Source organism: Myotis nattereri (assembly GCF_964212035.1).
Source record: "Myotis nattereri genome assembly, chromosome: 13".
NCBI lineage: Eukaryota > Metazoa > Chordata > Mammalia > Chiroptera > Vespertilionidae > Myotis > Myotis nattereri.
In genome coordinates, this window is record NC_138088.1 from 56,344,927 (window position 1) to 56,365,584 (window position 20,658).

General features: G+C 58.1%; 1 protein-coding gene and 1 long non-coding RNA gene across 2 annotated transcripts; both read right to left on the bottom strand.

Moving 5' to 3' along the window:
* Positions 1-393: 393 nt before the first annotated feature.
* ADGRA1 (adhesion G protein-coupled receptor A1) lies at positions 394-9,410 on the bottom strand. The gene is made up of 3 exons (XM_081104606.1): positions 9,271-9,410; positions 3,909-4,007; positions 394-3,067 (listed from the first exon to the last, which is right to left on the bottom strand). Exons 1-3 carry the CDS (start codon positions 9,378-9,380, stop codon positions 1,846-1,848), a joined length of 1,431 nt encoding a protein of 476 aa, XP_080960732.1. The 5' UTR covers positions 9,381-9,410; the 3' UTR covers positions 394-1,845.
* Positions 9,411-16,038: 6,628 nt separating this feature from the next.
* On the bottom strand, positions 16,039-20,658 carry LOC308528901. Its single transcript, XR_013996741.1, has 3 exons — positions 20,528-20,658; positions 19,655-19,861; positions 16,039-16,204 (listed from the first exon to the last, which is right to left on the bottom strand). It is a non-coding gene; the product is annotated as an uncharacterized lncRNA (long non-coding RNA).

Consider the following 20,658-nt stretch of genomic DNA (forward strand, 5'->3'; position numbering starts at 1 on the left):
CTCTGTCCCGCTCCCCACCCTTGTGGAAGCTCACCCCACACGGAGCGCCTGACTGCAGCGTGCGGGGCCCTTCTGTGCTCCGGAAACAGCACGTGCCAGTGGGCCATGTCACAACACGGCTCCCCACTGGGCTCAGGCGGCCGTGTCGATCCTGAAGCCCTCAAGGTTTATTTAGTGCTGAGCGTCGTTGGTTTGGATGATGAGGTGCTCTCTGTTCTGCCAGGGCTGCTGAGGTGGGAGGGATGCTGGGTCCCCACGGGGGCGGGCCAGGGAAGAACGGCCCTGAGCCAAGCACCAGGGCACAGACAGGGCCTTGCAGGCCGGTGGGCCGCCCTCCTCGAGGGTCAGAGACGCACATGGATGCCAGTAACCAGCCTCACGAAGGGCGAACAATGTGAAACACTGTATTTTGCCTGACGGTTCTGCATCTACAGTGTGTACACAGCACAGCGTCGGGTCTCGGTTCATGTCAGCAACAGAAGCAGGTGAACAGGCAGACAGTGATGGAGACAGGAGCCGCCCGGAGGTCATCTGGTTGCCTGTCTGGTGGGCCTGTGAGACGCACGGGGTCGGTGGCAGGTACGGACACTGTGGTAAGCTACAGCTTCACTGTCAGGAATCCCGGGAAGTGAGGCTCCTCGCGCTCAGATACTGAGCGTGGGACCTGGGGCACCTGACACACTCCTCGTCTCTCCCAGTGGGTGCGAAGGAAGGAGCTGCTCCGGGACATCCTCCCGCCTAGGCCGCAGAGCACACGGGCGAGTCGCACCATGACAGCCGAGCAGAGCACTGATCACCTGACTACCCTGCCTGTGCACGATGTGCCATGTGCATGTTGGTGGTGATGTGCGCACAGGGATAGTGTACATGGATGGGTGGGTGAACATGTGATGCACACAAGTGGCATGTACATGTATGGTGCACACACAGACGTGTATGTGTGTGTGTGTGTGTGTGTGTGTACACACACATCACAGTTCCAAGGGGGGGAAGGGAGGGGCGGTTGTGCATGGTCTCACACGCACGTCACATCCTTCTGGGCGTCCAGGCTTCTGCCCCTGTGAGGACCCACTGACCCCAGCCATGGGATGGGGCACTTCTGTCCTCTGAGTCAGGGCTTTGTGCCCAGATGTTCATGGAAATGCCAGCTCCTTCTCTTTGCGGGGCAGGGAACTTTATTTTCCCCAAATTCCCATGTTGGGGCAGGATCTAGTCCTGACGGCGGCTGGCTTAGGAAATGGAATATTTGTTAAAGGACAGTTGGGCTTTTGCAGAGCCGTGGGGCCCCCTCCACCCCCCTGAAGGCCACGTGCTCCCAGAGCACAGCTGGGTGCCCCGCGTCTGTGAGGCCCTCAGCCTGCGGGGCTGGGGCTGCATTCAGGGTGGGGGCTGAGGTGGAGATGGCATGGGCGTCGGCTCAGACGTGGGGCCCAGGTTCAGAGTGCACTGGGCTGGCCAGCAGGCTGCCTGCCCCTGGAACAAGACTGAACACACACATTGAACACGAGAAAGATCAGTGTGCCTCCTGCCGCGGCCGTCACAGGCGGGCAGGCCCCCACACGGAGGCCGGGCCGGTTCCTCTGCCTGCTGCGTGGCTGGGCTGCCCGGGGACGGGCGCTTCGGGTCCACGAGGGGTGACTGTGGGCACGACAGCTTGTCTGACCTCGGGGTTCGGGGAGGCAATGTGGCCCAAAGCGTCTTCCCACTTGAGTCCTTCATAACCAGAGGTCAGCGGGGGTGCCAGTCGCTTCTGAGCGGCTCTGTCACTTGGTGACCCTGCCAGCCTCACGGGGGAGAGGGTCCCTGCTCTGCTCTGACGCTCGCCCGGGGCGGGTGGCACCGCGGCTACACAGTCGTCTCATTCTTCCAGGGCCCCGTTCGGATGTTGCCTGTGCTGTCAGCATCGTAAGGCACGGCCTCGCACACGTCGCCCTTGAGCAACCCGTTCTGGCCAGGCCCCCCAAAGGGCAGGGACTGTGTCCTCTGGAGCATCTCAAAGTGGGCGGGGCCACGGCCTACCTCCCTGCCGGGCCGTGGGGTGCAGCCGTAGAGTGTGGGACTGACGTTGCCACTCTCGGGCTGGCTGACCAAGGGGAAGGGGTCGCCCTGGGCGCAGCAGGCCAGCGTGTGCATCCCCGCCGGGCCCTCGAGCGAGCTGGTGGGGCTGTCTGTGCGTGAGCTGTGGGGGCTGCCGTCCAGGCTGGACGGGATGTGGTAGGCGTACTCCTGCTCGGCCGCGGCCGCCCTGTGCCGGCTGAAGTAGCGAGGCTTAGTTCTGCCCTGGAGGCACCGGTGCAGGTGCAGGTCGTGCCCGAACGCGTCCTCCTCATGCAGGTGGACATGGGCCATGTCCTCCATCAGCTGCTCACAGTGCATTTTGGCACAGCAGGGCGTGGCCGGCGACAGGCAGCTGACGTGGCTCTGGGAGGCCTGCAGGTTGGTCATCTTGCAGTGGCTGGCCGGCGGGTGCCCAAACCCCCGTGGCTTGCCAACACAAGGCGAGTCCTGCAGGCAGGTGGCGTGCCCCAGTGCGTCCCCATTGGCGTCGAGCGTGTGGTGGGCACTGAGCTTCGAGGCCTGGGTGTCCCGGCGGGAAGGGCAGCACGACCACCAGCAGTGCCACACGTCGTCCCGCTTGGCGCAGTGGTGGATGAGCACGAAGAGCCCCAGCGTCACGCAGAAGGCGCCGTACAGGCAGCTGAAGACCATGTCCAGGAAGTGGCCCTGTGACACGGCCAGGGCCCCGAAGGTCCACGTGGCCGTGAACAGGAAGAGCGTGAAGGCGGTGGCCCGCAGCTGGGCCTTGAGCGAGTGCTCGTTCTGCAGCAGCGAGGCGGCCAGGGAGGCACAGGTGGGCGCCATGCCTGGGGGTGCCCTGGGGCTGTGGCCAGCCTCCAGCCCCGTCAACCGGTGCTGCTCGTCCGTCCGCTCCCTGAGCTCATACCGGCGCTCCGGGTGACGCCGCAGCTGGACGTAGGTGCCCAGGAAGTACACGCAGGTGACCAGGGCGATGAAGGCCGCTGGCCCGTAGAATGCGCCCAGGCTGGGTTCCCAGGCCATCCAGCAGCTGTGGGAGGAGAGCAGGAGGAGGAGGAGCTGGTGAGGGTGTGGGGGACGGGGGGAGACAGCTCCAGGACCCCGAGGGTCTGCTGAGGGCTGTGCTGGGACCCGAGCCCAGTGTGGCACTGCAGTGAACGTGGGGGAGAGACTGGCCTCCCGGGGGCAGGCCGGTTGGCTGTGGGGAGAGCCCAGTGCTGACTGTGCTGCCTGCACCTGAGGTGCCCGTGGAAGTCATTGCTGGGCATGGCCAACGGGTGGCCTCATGGTCAGGTGATGGGCAAGGGACCCCATCCCACCCACCAGGGCCAGCCTGATGCACTCAGGCTGCTTCAGAGGGCCAAGATCAGGGAGTGTCCCGGGGCACTGGAGCCTGCAGAGCTGGGGGTGGGCGTCCTGTGCGGAGTGAGAGTGGGGAGGATCGGTGAGGTCCCCTGGCCTGGACAGGGTAGGGAGGGCCTGCGGAGTCTGACCCAGCTCCTGTGCACAGCTGGGTCCACTCTGCTGGCCTCGGCCTGCTGCCCAGGTGTTATTGGTCCCCCAGGCCTCTCCCATCTCCATGAACTGGCCCTCCGTCCCCAGGGGGAAACTGGGTCCGTTGGGGAGGAGGACAGCTTTGGGTGACCAGGCCTTGTGCTGGCAACTCATGGACACCTGGGGACAGTCTGGGCAGCCAGGACCCCTGCCCTGCATGGTCTCAGCAAGGCCGCGCCTCATTTCCGGGCTGTTGCAGTCTGTCATCTATGAGTGTCTGTGACCAGAGGAGGTGCTGGCTGCCGCTGGGCACCTGCAGCCAGGGCGACTGGAGCCTCATCAAGGGCCACCCTCAGCCCCTCGGTGCTTGTACTCACTATGCCGACTCCTCGCCCTCCATCCCGTAATTCCTGATGTTCGTGGCGGCCGTGACTCCGCAGATGATGAAAGGAACCCCTCCACTGACGAGGTAGAACCTGCCGGAGAGCAGGAGGTCGCTCACTGCCCTTTGAACCCAACTGGGTCCCCCAAGGACAGCATCACCTTCAGGGCAAAGGAGGGAGGGTGGCCCAGGGGTCCTGGCCAAGCAGCTGTCAGGCAGGGGCAGCGCCAGCCCCACTGACCAGGCAGCCACTGCCAGGGCCTGGCCTCTCCTCTGCCCCCCTCCCCGCACCCCCAGCTCGCTGGCTGCTGCGCCCCTGCAGAGATGGCCCTGGCCAGGCCCCAGTGCCATGTCCCCCAAGAGGAGAATGACACGGGTCCTAGGTCCTTGGGTGGGAGCAGGATGCCCCTGCCTCTGGTCACTTGTGGTGACCCCTGGGGACTTTGCCTCCCAGAATTCTATACCCAGAAACACAGCCTTCAGAACGCAGGAGAAATAAAGACAGATTGTAACAAAAATAAAACTAAGTGTCCCGCTGACTTCAAGAAATGCTAAAGGAAGGCCTTCGGGCTGAAGGGTTCTTGTACCCGATGGACACTCGGAGGAAGAAAGAACATAAAAATGCTAAATAGTAGGGTAAGTAGAAGAGATTTTGTTTCCTCTTAACTTCTTTAAAATACATGTGACTGTTTAAGGGAAGAATGTTACCTCTGCCTGTGGCATTTGTGACACACACAGGGGTAATATACACGGCGTCTCCAGCCTAAGGGTGGTGGGAGGGGAGAGGGTCTCCATTCAGTCGCAAGGTTTCTAATGTAGTTTACATGAAATAGTAGAATTTTCACACTGAACAGGCTGTGAAGAGGCCGTGGATTTAAATCCCTGAAGCGACCACAGAAAATTAGTAGGCAAAACACGAAGAGATAAAATAAAGAGTTTAAAAATGTTAAAATAATCCAAGAGGAGGAAATAGAAGAGGAAAGGAAGGACAGAAGGGGAAAAAAAAAGGAAGTAATGCTCTAGCGGGTTTGGCTCTGTGGTTGGAGCTTCGGCCATGGACTGAAGGGTCCTGGGTTCTATTTGATCAGGGGCATGTACCTTGGTTGCAGGCTCGATCCCTGTGTGGGATGCAACCAATCAATGTGTCTTTCTCATATTGATGTTTTTCTCTCCCTCTGTCTCTCCCCCTCACTTCCACTCTGTCTAAAAATAAATGGAAAAAATATCATCTGGCGAGGATGAACAACAACAAAAAGTAAAACAGAAAACAAATAGTGAAATGGAGATCTAAATCCAACCAAATGAAAATTTCATTAAATTTTAATGGACTGAAAACTCCAAAGGCAGAGATCATCAGAATTGATTAATAGCAACAAAAAAGCAAGCTATTTACCGTCTACAATAGAAGCATTTAAAATATAAAGGCACAGGGAGGTGGAAAGTTAATGGATGGAAAAAGCAGTCCACACAAACCATGACCCCCGGAAGGCTGGAGTGGCTACATTAACAGCAGATAGAGTAGATTTTAAGAGAAAAAGATAAAGAGGGACATTTTGTAATGATGTCAGTGTTAGTTTACTGGAAGTCATGGCAACCATGAATGTGTGAGTGCCTTGGAAAAGATTCAAACTACATGAAGCAAAATGGACAAAATTAAAGGGCGAAACGGACAACTCCAAAATCATAGTTGGTGATTTTAACTCCCCTTCCTTAGCAATTGAGAGAACAAGTAGAAAAAAAAAATCAGTAAAGAAACAAGATCTGAACAACAGTATTAATCACTTTGCCCTAATTACTCTTTCTAGAACATCACAACCAATAAATGCATAGCATTTATTCTTTTTAAGTGCACGTAGTCTGTTCATCATGACAGATGACATCAAGAAACACATCTCAATAAATTTAAAAGGATTGAAAGCATACAGAGTATACTCTCTGATCACAATGAAATTAAGTTGCAAATTAATGACGGTAAGATAACTAGGAAAATCACGACTATCTGGAAATGAAATGATGCACGTCTACTAGTAAACAATTCATGGATCAAAGGAGAAATCAAAAGGGAATTTAGAAATGATTTTAAACAGAATGAGGAAGAAAATACCATATAAGATTTCTGGGGTGCAGCTAAAGCAGGATTCAGAGGGACATTCATAGCTATGACTGCATCTGTGAGAAAAAAGGAAGGTCTAAAGTTCACTGACATAAGATTCCAGCTGAGCAAGGCAGAAAAATAAAAAATCAAAGGAAATGGAAAGGAGCAGGAAGAAGGAGAGAATAAAGATAGGAGCAAAGATAAAGAAAAAGAAAGTCCTGGATATAATGTACGGCACAGCCACGATAGTAACACTATGCTGTATCTCTGACAATTGCTAAGAGAATGGATCTTAAATGTTCTCATCACAAGAAAAAAAGTAGTAACTATGTGGCCGATGGATGTTAACCAGACCTATTGTGGAGATCACAATATACACGACCATTATGTCCTACATCTGAAGCTAATAATTTTATGTCAGTTACACCTCCATTAGGAAAAAAAAAAGACAAAAGTAGTGAAAATTACCAAAGCAGTTGCTCATTTCCTGAAACCATGAACAGAATGACATAACCTGAGTCGGCTGATGAAGAAAAGAGAGAGAGAGAGACAAAAGAAAGAAAGAAAGAAAGAAAGAAAGAAAGAAAGAAAGAAAGAAAGAAAGAAAGGAAGAAAGGAAGAAAGAAAAGAGAGAGAACAACTTGCAGCGTCGAGGAGGCAGTTTCCCATCACCCGTCCCACAGGCACCGAAGGACTCAGAGGGCAGACGGTCCTGACTTAGGATGGTTCCACTTCCGGTTTTCCACCTTTATGATGGCGTGAAAGTGAAACGCATTCAGTAGGAACTGCACTTTGCATTTCTGATTTTTCCCTGGCTGGTGCTATGTGGTGTGATGTTGAGCGGCAGGGTGAGCGGAGGCTGCCGTTAGCCACGTGATCGCGAAGGTAACCAACAGCCCGTTACCAGCAGCGTGCTGTGTTGCCAGCGTCTTGGGGTTTTGTGTTCTGAGCATCGTAAGGTGGGCTAAGCTAAGCTATGATGTTCACAGGTTCGGTGTGCTAAACGCATTTTCGATTCAACAATATTTTCAACGGATGATGGGTTTACCAGGATGAAACTCCATCGTAATTAGAGGGGCATCTCTATATCATACACAAGTGTATGTGAATGATTCGGCAACTTAGATGAAATGGATAAATTCTTTGGAAAAAAAAACACCCAACAACACCCAAAAAATCACCAAAATTGAAACAAGAAGTAGAAAGTCCGAATACTCTGTGCCTAATAGAAGATTAACTTCAATATCCAATATCCACAGACACCTAACAGAGTGACTCAGGTCCCGTGGGTCACGTCTAAGGAAGGGATGACCGGGTCTTATGTAGGCTCCTTCAGAAACAAGGTGGGTGGGGTACCCCCTGACACAGTTTGAGATTGGTATCCAAACCAGGCAAGGACATTAAAAATGTAAATTCCCTGACATTCTCCCCCACGAACACAGATACCACATCTCTGGCACGTAGGACTTCACGAAAAGGATTAAACAAGAGTGCGGTGGGGCTCGCTCTGCTCAAGCCTGTGATCGCCATCATTGGCCCCGTGGCCCAGGCCAGACCACAGATGCCCCCCTGGCAGCCGGGTGGGGGGTGGGGGGGCCACATCGCTAAGCTGTGGAGCTGGGGGACAGTGTGCCCTGGCCCGTTCAGTGCTGTCGCGTGCTCTCCTTTCCCGATGGCTGCAGACTGTCCCTGTGGGACCCACATGTTCTCCAGCTAGTGGAGCTCTAGAGGCGGCTGGACCCTGGGCAGGTTCAGTCCCTCCCGACTCCACTGCCCACTGGGTGCTGGAGAGGTGCTGACCTGCCCTGCGGCCCAAGCCTTCCTGGCCGTGCGTCCTGCAGGGTGAAGCCCTCAGGGCCCTCTATCACCTCCGGCCAGGCCTTCTCTTGCCTTTTTTTCTGCTTTTTCCCTGATTATTCCAGCTCAAGTCACTCCAAGCCCTCGAGCCCTCAGGACAGGGGCTGAGCACAGCTCCTGGGCACAGCACAGGCTCAGACAGCAGAGGGCGCTGGAGGCCTGGGCAGCTATTCTTGCTGCAGCCTCTGGGTGGTGGTCAGAGGTGTGGAGCCACCTGCCCCCTCCAGTGATCTCTTCCTGGTGGAGGTGGCCCCTCTGCACCAGCCTCACGTGCCCCTGGGCTCCAGCCACGTCCTCTGCAGTGAGGTCTGCACCAGCCTTGGGGGCCCCCAGGTCAGAGCCCCTCTCCTGTGCTCATGTGACGTTGGACCCCACTTGGATCTCGGTGGGGTTTCTGTTTTGTTCCCACTGACACAGCCCCTAGCGGAGCCCAGGCCCATTAGGACCATGGGCTTCATGCACTCCCTGTCTCCGCACAACCCAGCCAGGAGCTCCCCTGACCGTAGGCTCGGGCAGCCTCCTCCTTCTGTCAGGGCACAGTTTCTAGAACGAACCAGTGAATCTGCGTCTTGATGAAAGTCCAACTACTGCCCGACAGCGTCCTTGGACACACACAGGGTGAGGACGTGCAGCCACGTGGGAGGAAGAAAGAGCATGGGGTACTTGCTGACTGGCCGTGGGGTCACCCCGGGGCAGCACAGGAGCCAGGGCTGGCCCTGGGCACAGGGACTCTTGGTCTCAGGTCGTGGGGGGGGAGGGAGTCTGATCAGTAAGTGGGGTGGGGTGACATTCCCGTGTGAGAACGCGGAGTCGGTCCCTGCTGTGAGCACCGCTGTCCCCTGCCGTGTGTGGACATCCTGAGACAAGCCTTTCACCCGCGACTTCGAAGCTATCCCGCCACCGTGGTCTCACTCTGACATCACTGCACGTTCCCTAGGCTGCCCTCCGTGGCTCGTGATGACGGTACCTGCCTAGACCGGTAATTAGTCTTCGTGGAGAAAGCTGTGAGTCCGAAGCCACTGAGCCCCAGATGAAAGGCCGGGGCGCAGTCACCTTGAAACCAGCAATTCCAGCAACTGAGCTGCCTCGGTTTCCCCAGCGAATGAGTAGGTATCTTAACTCAGAGACCCATGAATAACTGAGGCCTCTTACTGACTCCCCATTGGAGCCGTGGGCACCACGGCCCACCCATGGCGTGGAGCTCAGCAACACTGGACCGACACACTGGCCCAAACCTGCTGGCCAGGCTCTAGCTAGCCCCAGCTCACTCCTGCCCCCGACCCTCCGCCCAGCACCCCCAAACCCTGGCCACATCATCCTAGGGCCCCAAGTTTTCTTGTGAGCCACTTTGCCTAGATCCCAGCATCAGGTGCGGGACTCCCGGAGCCTGGGGGATGGGAGGTACCTGAGCAGGGGCTGCTGGGAGTACGGTGGCTGGTCTGGGCCTGGGCAGGGTGGGACCTTCTTGATCACCTGCTTGTAGATGTTCCTGGCGGTCACGGCGATCCACAGCATGGTGGAGAGTGTGCAGTAGTGCAGCACGATGCCCACCTGGGGGGCGGGGGAGACAGGTCAGTAGCCGCCCGCCAGTGCACTGACCTCCCTGACCTCCCCACTGCACGTCCCAGAGCCGCCCAGCCCTCCCTCTCCCCTGCGTCCTCAGGAGGCAGCTCGGCAGTGACAAGAAACGAGGCTGCCGGAGGCCCCAGGTCCTTGGTTCCAGCAACACTGCTCTTCACAGGGGTCTCTGAGCTCAAGGGAGATGCCTGGGCTGCAAAGAAGCCTTGCAGGTATGTTAGCCCAAAGCAGCTTGGCTGTCCTGCAGAGGGACCGGCTGGGAGCCCATGGGCCTCTGGGTGTGGTCCACCTGGGGCCGGCTACAGGGCATCTGTGAGCAGCACGCACACCATCCTGCACACGGGGCCTGTGTGCACGGGTCCCTGTGGTGGGTGTGGCCCAGGCAGGTACTCGGAGAGCTCCAGGTGCTGGGCCCTCCACACAGAAGCCCACCGGGTGAGGTGGTGTGGTGCGCAGCAGGGGTCTCCCAGATGCCGGTGTTTCTGGCACTGCCGGTGAGATCAGCACCTTCTGGGTCAGACGCTTAAGTCCGCTCCCTGTCAGTCGGAGTTGCTTGTTACTATGGAAACAGAGCCAGGTTCCTCCCATCGCCAGCACTTACTGCATGAGCTAATCACGCAATCCACGCTCTGTCTCCACCCGGTTCTAGAGAAGGAGGTTACCTTTGAAGTAATAACCTGACACTTCGCAATGACAAGTAAAATACGGCTATAATGGGAGAGGACATAAATGTTTAAGGGACACAGAGATTCTCTGTGTAAAGCTAGCATTGCACCATCGTAATGATTTATCAAGTGCAGCGTTCAGTTTTACTTATGAGAAAACTCTATAATAATTGATGAGAACATCGAGGAGGCGGGTAAATCCCAGAATTGTATTTAGGGTTTGGGATGGGCTCCTGCACGTGGGTGAGTTCAGCCTTTTCCTCGGCCTGCCCTCCATTGGCTTCAGCTGCGTCCTACGCACCGGGCCTTACCCCACCTGGCGGGCGGGGGAGGCGCTGGGAAGCCAGGGGACCAGCTCGGCAGCAGGAGATGCAGGGTGGGGAGTCACGTCACCTGGCCCTCAACTGAAGGACAGTCTGACTTTCTTCTCGGGAAGAAACGGAGACACGTCCTCAGAGGCGAGGAGGGCAGGGAGCACCCAGAGCTGGGAGGTGAGTGCGGAGGAGGAGGTGGGGGTGAGCCTCATCCTGACCGCATGTGGGGGGATTTTATGAGCCTGTAGATGGCAGAACTCTGTTTTCCAAACACCGACTCAGGCTGGACACAGGGAGAGGTCACGGGGACGCCGCCCTGGCTCTCCGACAGCCGTCTACCGCCTCCCCACGCTTCTGGGCCCAGGGCAGCCCTGACGCACATCTATTATGTGAGGACAACGCTGGCCGTCTGTCTGTGATCATGATGTCACTTTGTACTTTAATGAGGCTCATGGTCATTTTTTGTTGCCATGACAACCGGCTGTTCTCTCTGCCATTCGGAGCTTGGACCACTTCTCATACATCACTCACTGTCACCCAGAGCGACACTGGTCAGGGAAGGCTGGCCGGAGGGTCCTGTGTCGGGCACCAGGGTCGTGTGTAGGTGTCACTGGTCAAGGTGGGGGCCAGCCTGGCTGCCTATAATGAATTGGCTCATGTAATTAGGGAGCCCGCGGAAGCCCCAGGTCTGCAGTGGGCAAGCTGGAGACCCAGGAGAACGGCGATGTAATTCAGCCTGTGTCTGCATCCGAAGGCCGGAGACCGAGGTCTTTCTCACTCAGACTTCTACTCTATTCAGACCCCAGCAATTGGACGAGGCTACCGATACCACGGACGGCCCTCCACTCCACTTGCCTCATCCCAAACACCGTCCCAGACACACCCAGAATCATGTGTGACATGTCTGGGTGCCCAGGAACCCACCAAAGGACACATGAAGTAGCCATCACCTCTCCCTGTGCCTCCTGGTCTCCTGCGGTGAGTGGAGGAGGGACCCCAGCCAGGTGAGCCTGGCCTCGCCTCTGCTCTGCATCTCGTTTTCCCTGACACGCCGGACAGGTTACTGCTGTCCAGACGCCACTGGAAGGCAGGTCCCACAGCGGGGGAACCGGTAGGTTTGATTTCAGCTGCACCCACAGCACCCACAGGCACCCAGTGCATTTTTGTGAGTGAATGAGTGAATGAGTGAATGAGTGAATGATGCCCTGATACCTTCCGGCAAGGTAGTGGGGAGATCAGGACAGCATCTGCTGTGGAGTGCAGGGCTGGCTGCCTGTGCTGGGGCCCTAAGGTTGTCACTACGAGAGAATCGAGCGTTTCTCACACTAACAGGATTTCTACAGGTCTTACCTCTGTGGATGTTTCTAGGTCACATCTGCCCCTACCTACCGTGCACCCTGGCCAGGCCCTGGGTGCCATGCGGGTGGCTAGCAGACACAGATGGCTCCCAGATTTTGGGGGGGCAAGGGCTCCCCAGTACCATGATTACTGGGCCTCTGAGGGGGTGGGGGTGGCCGTACCACCGTGATTCTGGCGGCTCCTCGTCACTGGGCCCGGCTGGTGGCGCTCGCGTGGAGAAGTGCGGACATAGAGGTAACAATCCGTGCCTCGCGTCTGGATGGCTCCACTCCCCAGCAGCATTGCAGGCGGAGCGTAAATTGGATTTCCCGGGGCGCTCGCCTCAGCGGTTTCCACGTTGCGGAAAGGCGAGAGGAGGCGGGCCTGCCCCTCACTGTGCTGTTCGCGTTTGTGCTGGGCGGCTCATCTTGACAGTCACAGAAAAGTGGTGTCTCTTTCACCAGGAGCCTAGGGGCTGGGCCCCGGGTGCCAGGGCTCTGGAGCAGGTGCTGTCTCATGGGCCTGATGCCTCCCTTGCGTACAGGTGGGTGTGGAGAACGAGAGCTAACAGCCCGATTATTCCCTGAGGTACCCCTGTGGGAGCAGCATCTCACCTACGGGTTTCCAGGGTGAGTCTGTGCATGTGGACAGGTCACCTCGTGTGGACAGACAGCCACCGAGGTCAGCGCCAGTGCACCAGGTCCCAGGTGGCGAGGCTATGGCAGCACAGCCATCGATGAATGGCTTCACAGCAACCAAGGCTGTAAGGAGAGCAGCGGGACATCCCCGTGGGTGCTGCTGCCAGAGCTCCCTCCACGTGGCCCGGGCGGGTGTGCCCACGAAGTGACAGAACCGAAGGGGTGGTCCTTGGAGGGATGCTCTGTGGGTTGGGAAAGGGCCTCTTCTGAGCCCTGTCAGGAGCCGAAGGGTCGTTTAAGTTTTTCCCTTTTTACCCGAGAGGGGGTAGGGCAAACTCCTCCGTGGCCTCCACACGTGTCTCTGTGGCCTAGACTCTGTGGCAGCCCGCTGGTGACAGTTTCTGCTGCCTGATTATGAGTCTTGGCATTAGCATCCTGGGATTCTTACTTGGATGGGGAAGCGGGTAGCTTGTCCCCTGCTCCTGCCCACCAGCCTCTGCAGGGCAGGTCCCTGCTCCCGGACAAGCCCTGTTTGTGGGACAGTGGACTTCTCATCAGCCTGTCGCCACCACAGGCCTCAGAGCAAATTGGTCCAAGTGAAAAATACATCCTGTATATCAAAAGCCTAATATGTAAATTGACCAAACGGTGGACGATCAGTCGCTATGATGCACACTGACCACCAGGGAGCAGATGTTCAACGCAGGGCTCAAGGCTGGCAAGTGCAGCTCTCCTGCCTTCGCAGCAGCGCTAAGGAGCAGCCAGCCGAGCAGTAAGGAGTACTGAGAGGTAAGGAGTGAGGGCTCCCAGACTGGGAGAGGGTGCAGGCTGGGCTGAGGGATCCCCCAACACACGAATTTCATGCATTGGGCCTCTAGTTATTTATATGATGGAATACGGAGCAAAGTAACTAGACTCACCTGGGTCTGCAACACGGACACACTGGACGCTGGACCATTCCTTTCATGAGAAACACCCGAACAGATACTCAAATATGATTCCATACACAAGATAATGATCACAAACTTCCCCTTTGGCCGGAGAGGTGATGAACCCTAAGGAAGATGCAGGTGAAGGAAGACTCACCGCCTGGCACAGGATGGGGTACTTGGTGCGGTTGATGCCCCCGGCGAACACGGTGAAGGTCAGGGCTGCGTGCAGGCAGAAGTTCAGGAGCGTGTGCCTGCCCTTGCGGCTGATCCGGATGGCGCTGGGGAAACACAGGTGTGTCGTCAGGAACCTGCCCCTCAGCAGAAAGGACGTGAGCCCTTCACCTGCGTCTGTCCATGTGGGAACCAGGAAGACCGCTGGGCAGAGAGACACACCGCAAGGACCAGATCAAGGGAAAGATGGACAGACCGTGCGGAGTCCACCCTCAGTGTGTGGCTGGTGGGGTTCGGTGTTAAACCCCCCTGGAGCACGAGGCCTGGAAGGGTTTTTGAGAAATCTCTGATAACCTTGAGAGGAGGCGTAACAGTGACCAGCTACATGGCGACCCCTGTCGCCACGTGGGCACTGGACTCGGACGCTGCCTATGGCTGTGCCCACACCTCATCCCTGGCTACGGCCACGACTGCGATTCCCTAGCTATGCTGACAGCTGTGCCTGTGGCCACAGCCCTCCGTGGCCATGTTCCCACCCCACGTCTCTTCCCATGATGGTGGTTCTGTGGTTTTGAGACGGCCCAGGCTTTGCCCATGACTCGCCTTGTGGGCTGAACCCTGACCATGGCCAAGACTCCTCCTCACATTCCCCAGGGCATCCTCGAGTGATGGGGACACAGCCAGGTCGTCTCCTCACTCCCAGGCAGAGGAAACCAGCTCAGAAGAGACCTGACTAGAGTCTCCTTTCTAGAAAAAAAATGCAGACGTGCCTGAGGGTCTGCCGGCTGCTCCAACTTCCCAAGGACACGGGCCCTCGGGCGCCTGAGCAGACGCTGTGCTGTTGGAGGAAGAACTTACTTCACCGGATTTGATAAGAACATGGACACCAGGGATGGAGGGGCACGGCTGTCCCTGACCATCGGTGAACCTCGGTCGCCCCCAGGGCCACCCAGGCTGGGCAGGCTCAAGCTGGCCGGCCATCTGTGAAGTGCCTTCCAGGGACTTCTTGCTCCGTGAGGGTAGGAGGTGTCACTTTGGGGTTTGCTCTGGGCGGGGAGTCGGGGCGTCTCAGGACAGAGTAGGGCCTCACCTCTGGTGCATGAGGTAGGTGATGATGGAGGCGAGGAGGCAGAGCAGCATGACGGCCGTGCAGGCGTACACCACGGGGTGCAGGAACTCCCCTGGGTGCTGGGGCAGGGAGAGGACACTCTTCAAATCCTGGAAGGAGCACAGAGCAGACCCAGGTGAGCGACGCGGCTGAGAACCTGTGCATGTGGCAGAGCCACGGGGGCTCTCCCTGAGCCCAGCCCCTCCCTGCAAGTCCCTGGTGGCATTCTCTGAATCAGGGGACATTTGCCGGTTCTCAGCAGAAGGAGGCACCCTGCCAGGGAAGACCCTGCTCAGAAGGTGGAGCCACGCCTCATGGGCTGCCCACGAGTGGCTTCACCCTGTAGGGGCGGCCCAGCTGGCCATCTTCATGGGGCTCCAACAGCCCTCTGTGGGTTTCCCCGTGACTGATCCCATCAGCTGCTGCCTTGACAGCAGAGAGACCTCACATAAAAGCCAGTGGATGCCAGGGGGACTCTTCATGGTCTGACCACCAAGGGACCTGGTTGGCAATTGAGGCCAGAAATAGTGCCCTGGCCCAGAATAAGATGATGACCAGACATGACAGAGGGAGGGTGCTATGACACTCCACAGACCACGGCCGGACACCACAGTGACACCCATGCTTTGGTCCGCAATGTCCATAGACTGGACGTCTGAAGGGCAGGTGTGCACATGCACAGAACAGCAATGACTCCCATCAGCCTGGCATGGGCTCCAGCAGGACACATGCTGTGCCCTCGTCGAAATCCCCACTAAACCGTGAGCGCAGGAATAAGATGGCCAAGAGGTGCCAGCCTCAAGGTGACAGGGACACCCCGGCTGCAGCAGCGGCTCTACTCAAGATGCGGAGACATTTCGTGAGGGTGCGCCCGGGCTGGGTTCACAGGCCGGAGGTCACCCCGCCCTCGGGCGCTTCCCCCTCCTCTGAGCGCCCAGGGTTGAGGCTCCCCTGGCGCTGAGGACTGACCCCGAGCAGCGGCAGCCACAGTGGGTGTTTATAAGAAACAATCAGTTCCCTTTGGCCCCCTCTTTTTTCCTTTCTCCAAATCAGAGTTCTCAACAGTGCCTTTCTACATTTTTAGAGGTGACATTTAAAATTCAAAGTAGGCAATGCAAAACGGAGACATACTTTATATTTTAAAGTTCACACATGTACAAGTTCCTCCTGGAGGAATCGACTTTGCAAGCGTTCCACAAGCAGGTCCTGACGGTTGTTGGTATGTGGTCAACAGAGCTGGACCGACGTCCCTGGACAAGTCCCCTAGGCCAGGGCCCCAGCAGTGCCCTTTGGACCAGCAACCATGGGCGGAGCCCCGACCTCACAGCAGAAAGGCTAGGGAGCCCCGAGGGGAGGATGAGGGACCCCACCCTCTCACCCCCATGGCAGTGGGAGCTGTGATTCCTGGTCACTTCTGGGCCTGCAGGGCTAGGAGCTGTCTCCTCCGAAGCTACCGGCTTGCATTCTCCCAGGCGGCCTCTTTTCTCTGTGGAGCTCAGGCCTGGATTGTGGGTTTGTTTGCTTTCCCATTTCTTGAGGCATGAGTTCCTTTTACATTATATTATTCTTAGTTGCGTGTGTCCTTTTGGTATGTTCTGCAAACCAAATAAATCAGGACGTTAAGAGCAAGAGGAAAGGAGGAGGGAGTCAGTCAGGTCGCGTGCCACTTGTCTGATCAAAACATCACCCTTTAGTGGAGAGTGACACGTGCCCAAGGGGCCTGTGCCAGCCGCGGACGCGGACCTATGTGTGTGCAGACCGTGTGCGCGCCCCGTCCTCTCGGCGAGGCGTCCACAGGCCGGGGGCATGTGGGACGTCCTTCCTTGCGGTTCTGTTCCGACCGAGGCTGATTTCATTAGCGCCTGCTGTCCCTTGTCGCCTTTTTAATGATAATTGCATCTTATTGATCTGTCAACCCTTCGTCAAAGTGTTCCCGGGGGAAAGGCAGAGGAAAAAGATAAGTAATTTATTCATTCGGAGCACAAATTACCCTAATTGGACGTTGCATTTACATGTTTGTTACGTTTCCTTTTGGAGGCGTGTGGGCTGGTCGGCTTCAGAGAGCTTCGGAGAGAACAGTGGGAAGCGTCTCGGGGACGCGCCTTCTGACTGGGCGTCACTGCTTAAGGGGGTGACACTCCCGTTGCGGACTGGAGGCTGTGTCAGGAGCGTTTAGAAGTGTAAATAGCGGACAGAACTGAAAGCACAAATGGAGAGCACTCACTGAAGCCGAGTGTCTGCAGCATCCACGCTGCTCTTCTAGGCGAGGCTGGAGGTGCCGGCCTGTGGGCGGGGTGGGGGGGGGGAGGTTCCCGGCCTTGGCCTGGAGGACGCGTTTGGAGTGGGAGCGACCCCCTGCACCTGCTGACCGACTGGTGACTGGGCGGCTGAGCGCTGGGAGCGTCCTGAGCGGCCCTGGGCCCAGGTCCTCGGCTCAGGCAACCGGCGGTTCCCTCCCTGTTGGCCTCCCGAGCACCCTGCCTGGTGTCTACCCCGATCTCTTTGGGGGTTTTAATTCCCTTGTTTGAATGTGGGGTACAACTGTGGGGGGGAAAGGGCATTGTGAGCGTGCCGCGTGTCTCTACTCCAAGCACGGCCGGGGCGGGACTGGCCTCTCGCCCTGTCCTGGCTTCAGGGCTCTTCGGGACGTCCCCGAGCACGCTCCAAGGACTGATTCCAGCCCTGAATTCAGAGCATGTGGGGGGCTCCGCTGGGGTGTGCATGAGAGCCCCAGCCCTCCTGTTGTGGCGCCTCCTGGGCCAGGACCATCCCGAATGCCCGAGTGGCCTTTGTGCCATTGGAACCTGCAGGTCAGTGACGGGAGCTCACCCTCCGCACGACCTGATGCTACTGTGACTGGAGGCGCCAGCAGGCGGCTGGACCACCCATGCCAGGCCTCTCCCTGCAGCCGCTGCCGCCCAGAGCGCAGGGGCTGAGACCTCAGAGCCCTCCGCCGGGCCACCGACCCTGCTCCTCCTGTGGCTCCTCTGGAAGGAGACAGACAGTGCAAAGGTTTGGACAACCTTTTACTCTACTTCCAAAGCCGGCCACTCTGTTCCCTGAGGAGAGGCGGTCCCCTAGCTCAGGGTGAAGGTCACCGAAGATTATAGGACTCAAAGTAATGAGCACGTGGAACCTGCTTGCATTGGGATCCCAACTGCAGCAGCCAGGGACAGGCCAGCCCACGCCTGCTTCGTGGACTAGCAGTTGGGATGAAGATCTGGGGTGACGGCAGCCTGGGCTTCAGGTGCCAGACACAGGCCTCCCAGGGGCAGCACCTGGGTATTCAGACCCTGTCTGAGCGCTGGACAGACAGCAGCACCTCCTGGCACCATTCTGAAAGGAGGTGTGGGCCCAGGAAGCCTGCCCAGAGACGCCTGGAACTCAGTGCAATTGAACTTCAGTGTGTGGCCGAGGAAACATGGGATCCAGGAGGCAGCTTGATGACCCGCAGGTGTTAGGGAGGCCCGGGCCCCACAGGAGCTGCACTTGTGGCCAGAGGGCGGCAGCGTGGGGCAGACGGGGCAGGCCACCCTGTTGCTGGGCCTTCAGGCTTCCCTCCGATGCCCCGAGCCACAGGATGAGCCTGCCCAGCCGTCTGCACCACAGACTCAGACACACACAGAAAAGTGCTCTCACCTGAACTGTGCCCCTGCATGTGAGGCCGGGCATTCTCCTTTCAGAAACTCTCTCCAGTGTAAATGTTATTTATTAAGACAAAACCCCAACAAACTGCTGAAACATAATTGCTGTAGGCAAGGCTAACCGGGTGGTTTTCAGTGTTGGATGGGCCTGCGTTCTGGCTGAGACCAAGGCACCATGGGCAGACCCCGCCCCTGAAATGGAGAGCGAGTGTATGGAAGGGCCGAAGCATCAGAGAGGAGGCAAAGACAGGCAGCGGTCACCTGTGGCGGCCCTGAAGGGCAGTGCTGGGCACCTGCCAGCTCACCTGCCCTCCACCAGTGACAGGTTCCATTGGCACATGGGGATCTACATTTGAGGAAGGAAAGCTGGGGATGCTGCCACCCGGGAGGCCACAGCCATGTTGGGTGTGGCACCTTCGGGCAACAAGTGAGCTGGTGGGAAGCTGGGGGCCGGGCCAGGCAGCCCGCCTCTCTGAGGAGCAGCCTGTGCCCAAAACACGCAACCTCTCGGCTGTCTGAAAGGCGAGTGCCTGGCGTCCGTCCAGCTTCCGAGGCCCGTGGCAGCCTGGGAGGGAGGCTGAATTCCGGAGAAAAGCATCTCTCTCATTCGGACATTTCTAACGAAGAGAAAATGAACAGGCGACTCAGACTGACCACTCCTGAGGAAGCAGACCACCAGGTCTGCATTTGGGAGTCATTGTTGGGGTCAGTGCCACGGCCGCCGCTGGCTGCACTGTCCTCTGGCCATCAGCATTCCCTGCACGTGCTCTGCCGGCTGTCACACACACACACACACACACACACACACACACACTGCATTATTCACTCAGCATCAACCTTCCGGAGTCCGAACTGGCAGCCGCCACAGCGAGGCACACACGCGTCCGCAGGCTGAGCCCCCCACATCCCCGGGCTGCTTACAGCAGCCGCCCCCCTTTGCTGGCGAGAGAAACACCCCCGTGTTTGCTGTACGTGCCGCTGAAGCCCACCCACGTCCCCCTGTGGTCCTGCCAACTTTCTGCAGGCAAGAGGAGGGCAGAGCTGCAGTGGGAGGGGCCCGGGCTGGAGGCCAGGGAAGGTGCTCAGAGGCCCTGGAGCCGACCGGGGTGGGGGCGCGGGGCGGCCGTCTCCTCCACCGATGAAATGATTCAACATTGCGGCATGCCATCAACTAATTAGTATGATCCTCCCGAGCAGCCAGGCAGGCGGCCTGGAAACAAATGGCCACCCCCCGCCCCCAGCCCCCTCCCCCACCCCCAGGACTCTTGGGCACAGGCACAGCGTATGCCTGGCTGCGGGCTAGCTGACCACCTGACGACTCAGTTTCCTGGCTGGGGCCTCTGTGCGCAGGGTGGCCGCCCTCGACGTGGCCCCCCCTGGCCCCTGAGCATGTGGACTCACCATGAGCACGTGAAGTCACTGAAGGGTGGGCGCCCCGGATGCAGATGGTGTCCCCGTTAGCCAACTATGTCGCGCCTTTCTCCCCGCCAGCCTCCATGGCCGTCCAGAAGGTCAAGGTCCCAAACAGCCGCCACAGGGTCAAGCCCCAGGCTACGGGCCTCAGGGCGACTCTGGTGGGGCAGGTGAGGGTGGAGAGGCTGCACCCACCTGTGAAGACAGGGCCTGGTCAGGGCAGGGGAGGGTCCCCCTGCCGCCCTCTCCTCCCACAGCCCCAGCACCTCCCAGAGTTGCCCCATCTCGGCTGCTCTCAGCCCAGCCAGCCTGTGGACTCTGACTCCGGCCTCCATCTGCCAGGGGCATGCCGAGGGTCCGGGGACCACCTGGGCTTGGGAGCCTGAGGGGCCCTGCCAAAGGCACTGGCAGCAGACTGCCCTCCAGGGAGCACTTCCTTCTGCACATTTAAAAAGCAACCCATGCTCGCCACCCAGCACAGGAAACTAAACTCACCGAGCTGGATAACAAGTCTGTCAGCTCAAGTCAAGAGAATCCAGTAAACCTTGAATGCATCTCCTAAAGAACAGCCAGGCCCTGGCAGGTGGATGTAGCTGGACTCAGGGGCTGGCTGTTTGCCCCCCACACAGACACGGATTTTGGCTGTGGCTCGGTGCCCTCAGCTTAACCCAAAGTTATTGGGAATCTGCATTTCCAGGAGCAGGAATCGCCTCACCCGGTTGGCACTGACGCCCGAGAAACGGTGGAGAACGGGCTCTGTGGGCAGCGGGCTCCCACTTTGCCTCCCCCACCTCCTGCCGCTTCCCGGCCCCCAGGTCCACCCACTGCTCAGACCCTGAGACGCGGTACCCAACTTCTCACCTATTTTGGCAAAAACAGCTGGAGGGGCAACAGCACGGTGCCTGTTGCCGGGGAGCCACCGCGAGCTCGCCGTGCAGGGGAGCAGGTCTCCATTCCGGGGGCCCCTGCGCCCCGCTCCCGGCAGAGTTATC

Excerpts from the sequence above, each read along its gene's own strand:
- ADGRA1 (XM_081104606.1), bottom strand. The coding sequence starts at position 9,380 with ATGCTGTGGATCGCCGTGACCGCCAGGAACATCTACAAGCAGGTGATC. Across the intron at positions 4,008-9,270 it reads TCCCAGCAGCCCCTGCTCAG|GTTCTACCTCGTCAGTGGAG; the intron begins GTACCTCCCATC and ends GCTCTCCGGCAG. Across the intron at positions 3,068-3,908 it reads GAGGGCGAGGAGTCGGCATA|CTGCTGGATGGCCTGGGAAC; the intron begins GTGAGTACAAGC and ends CTCCTCCCACAG.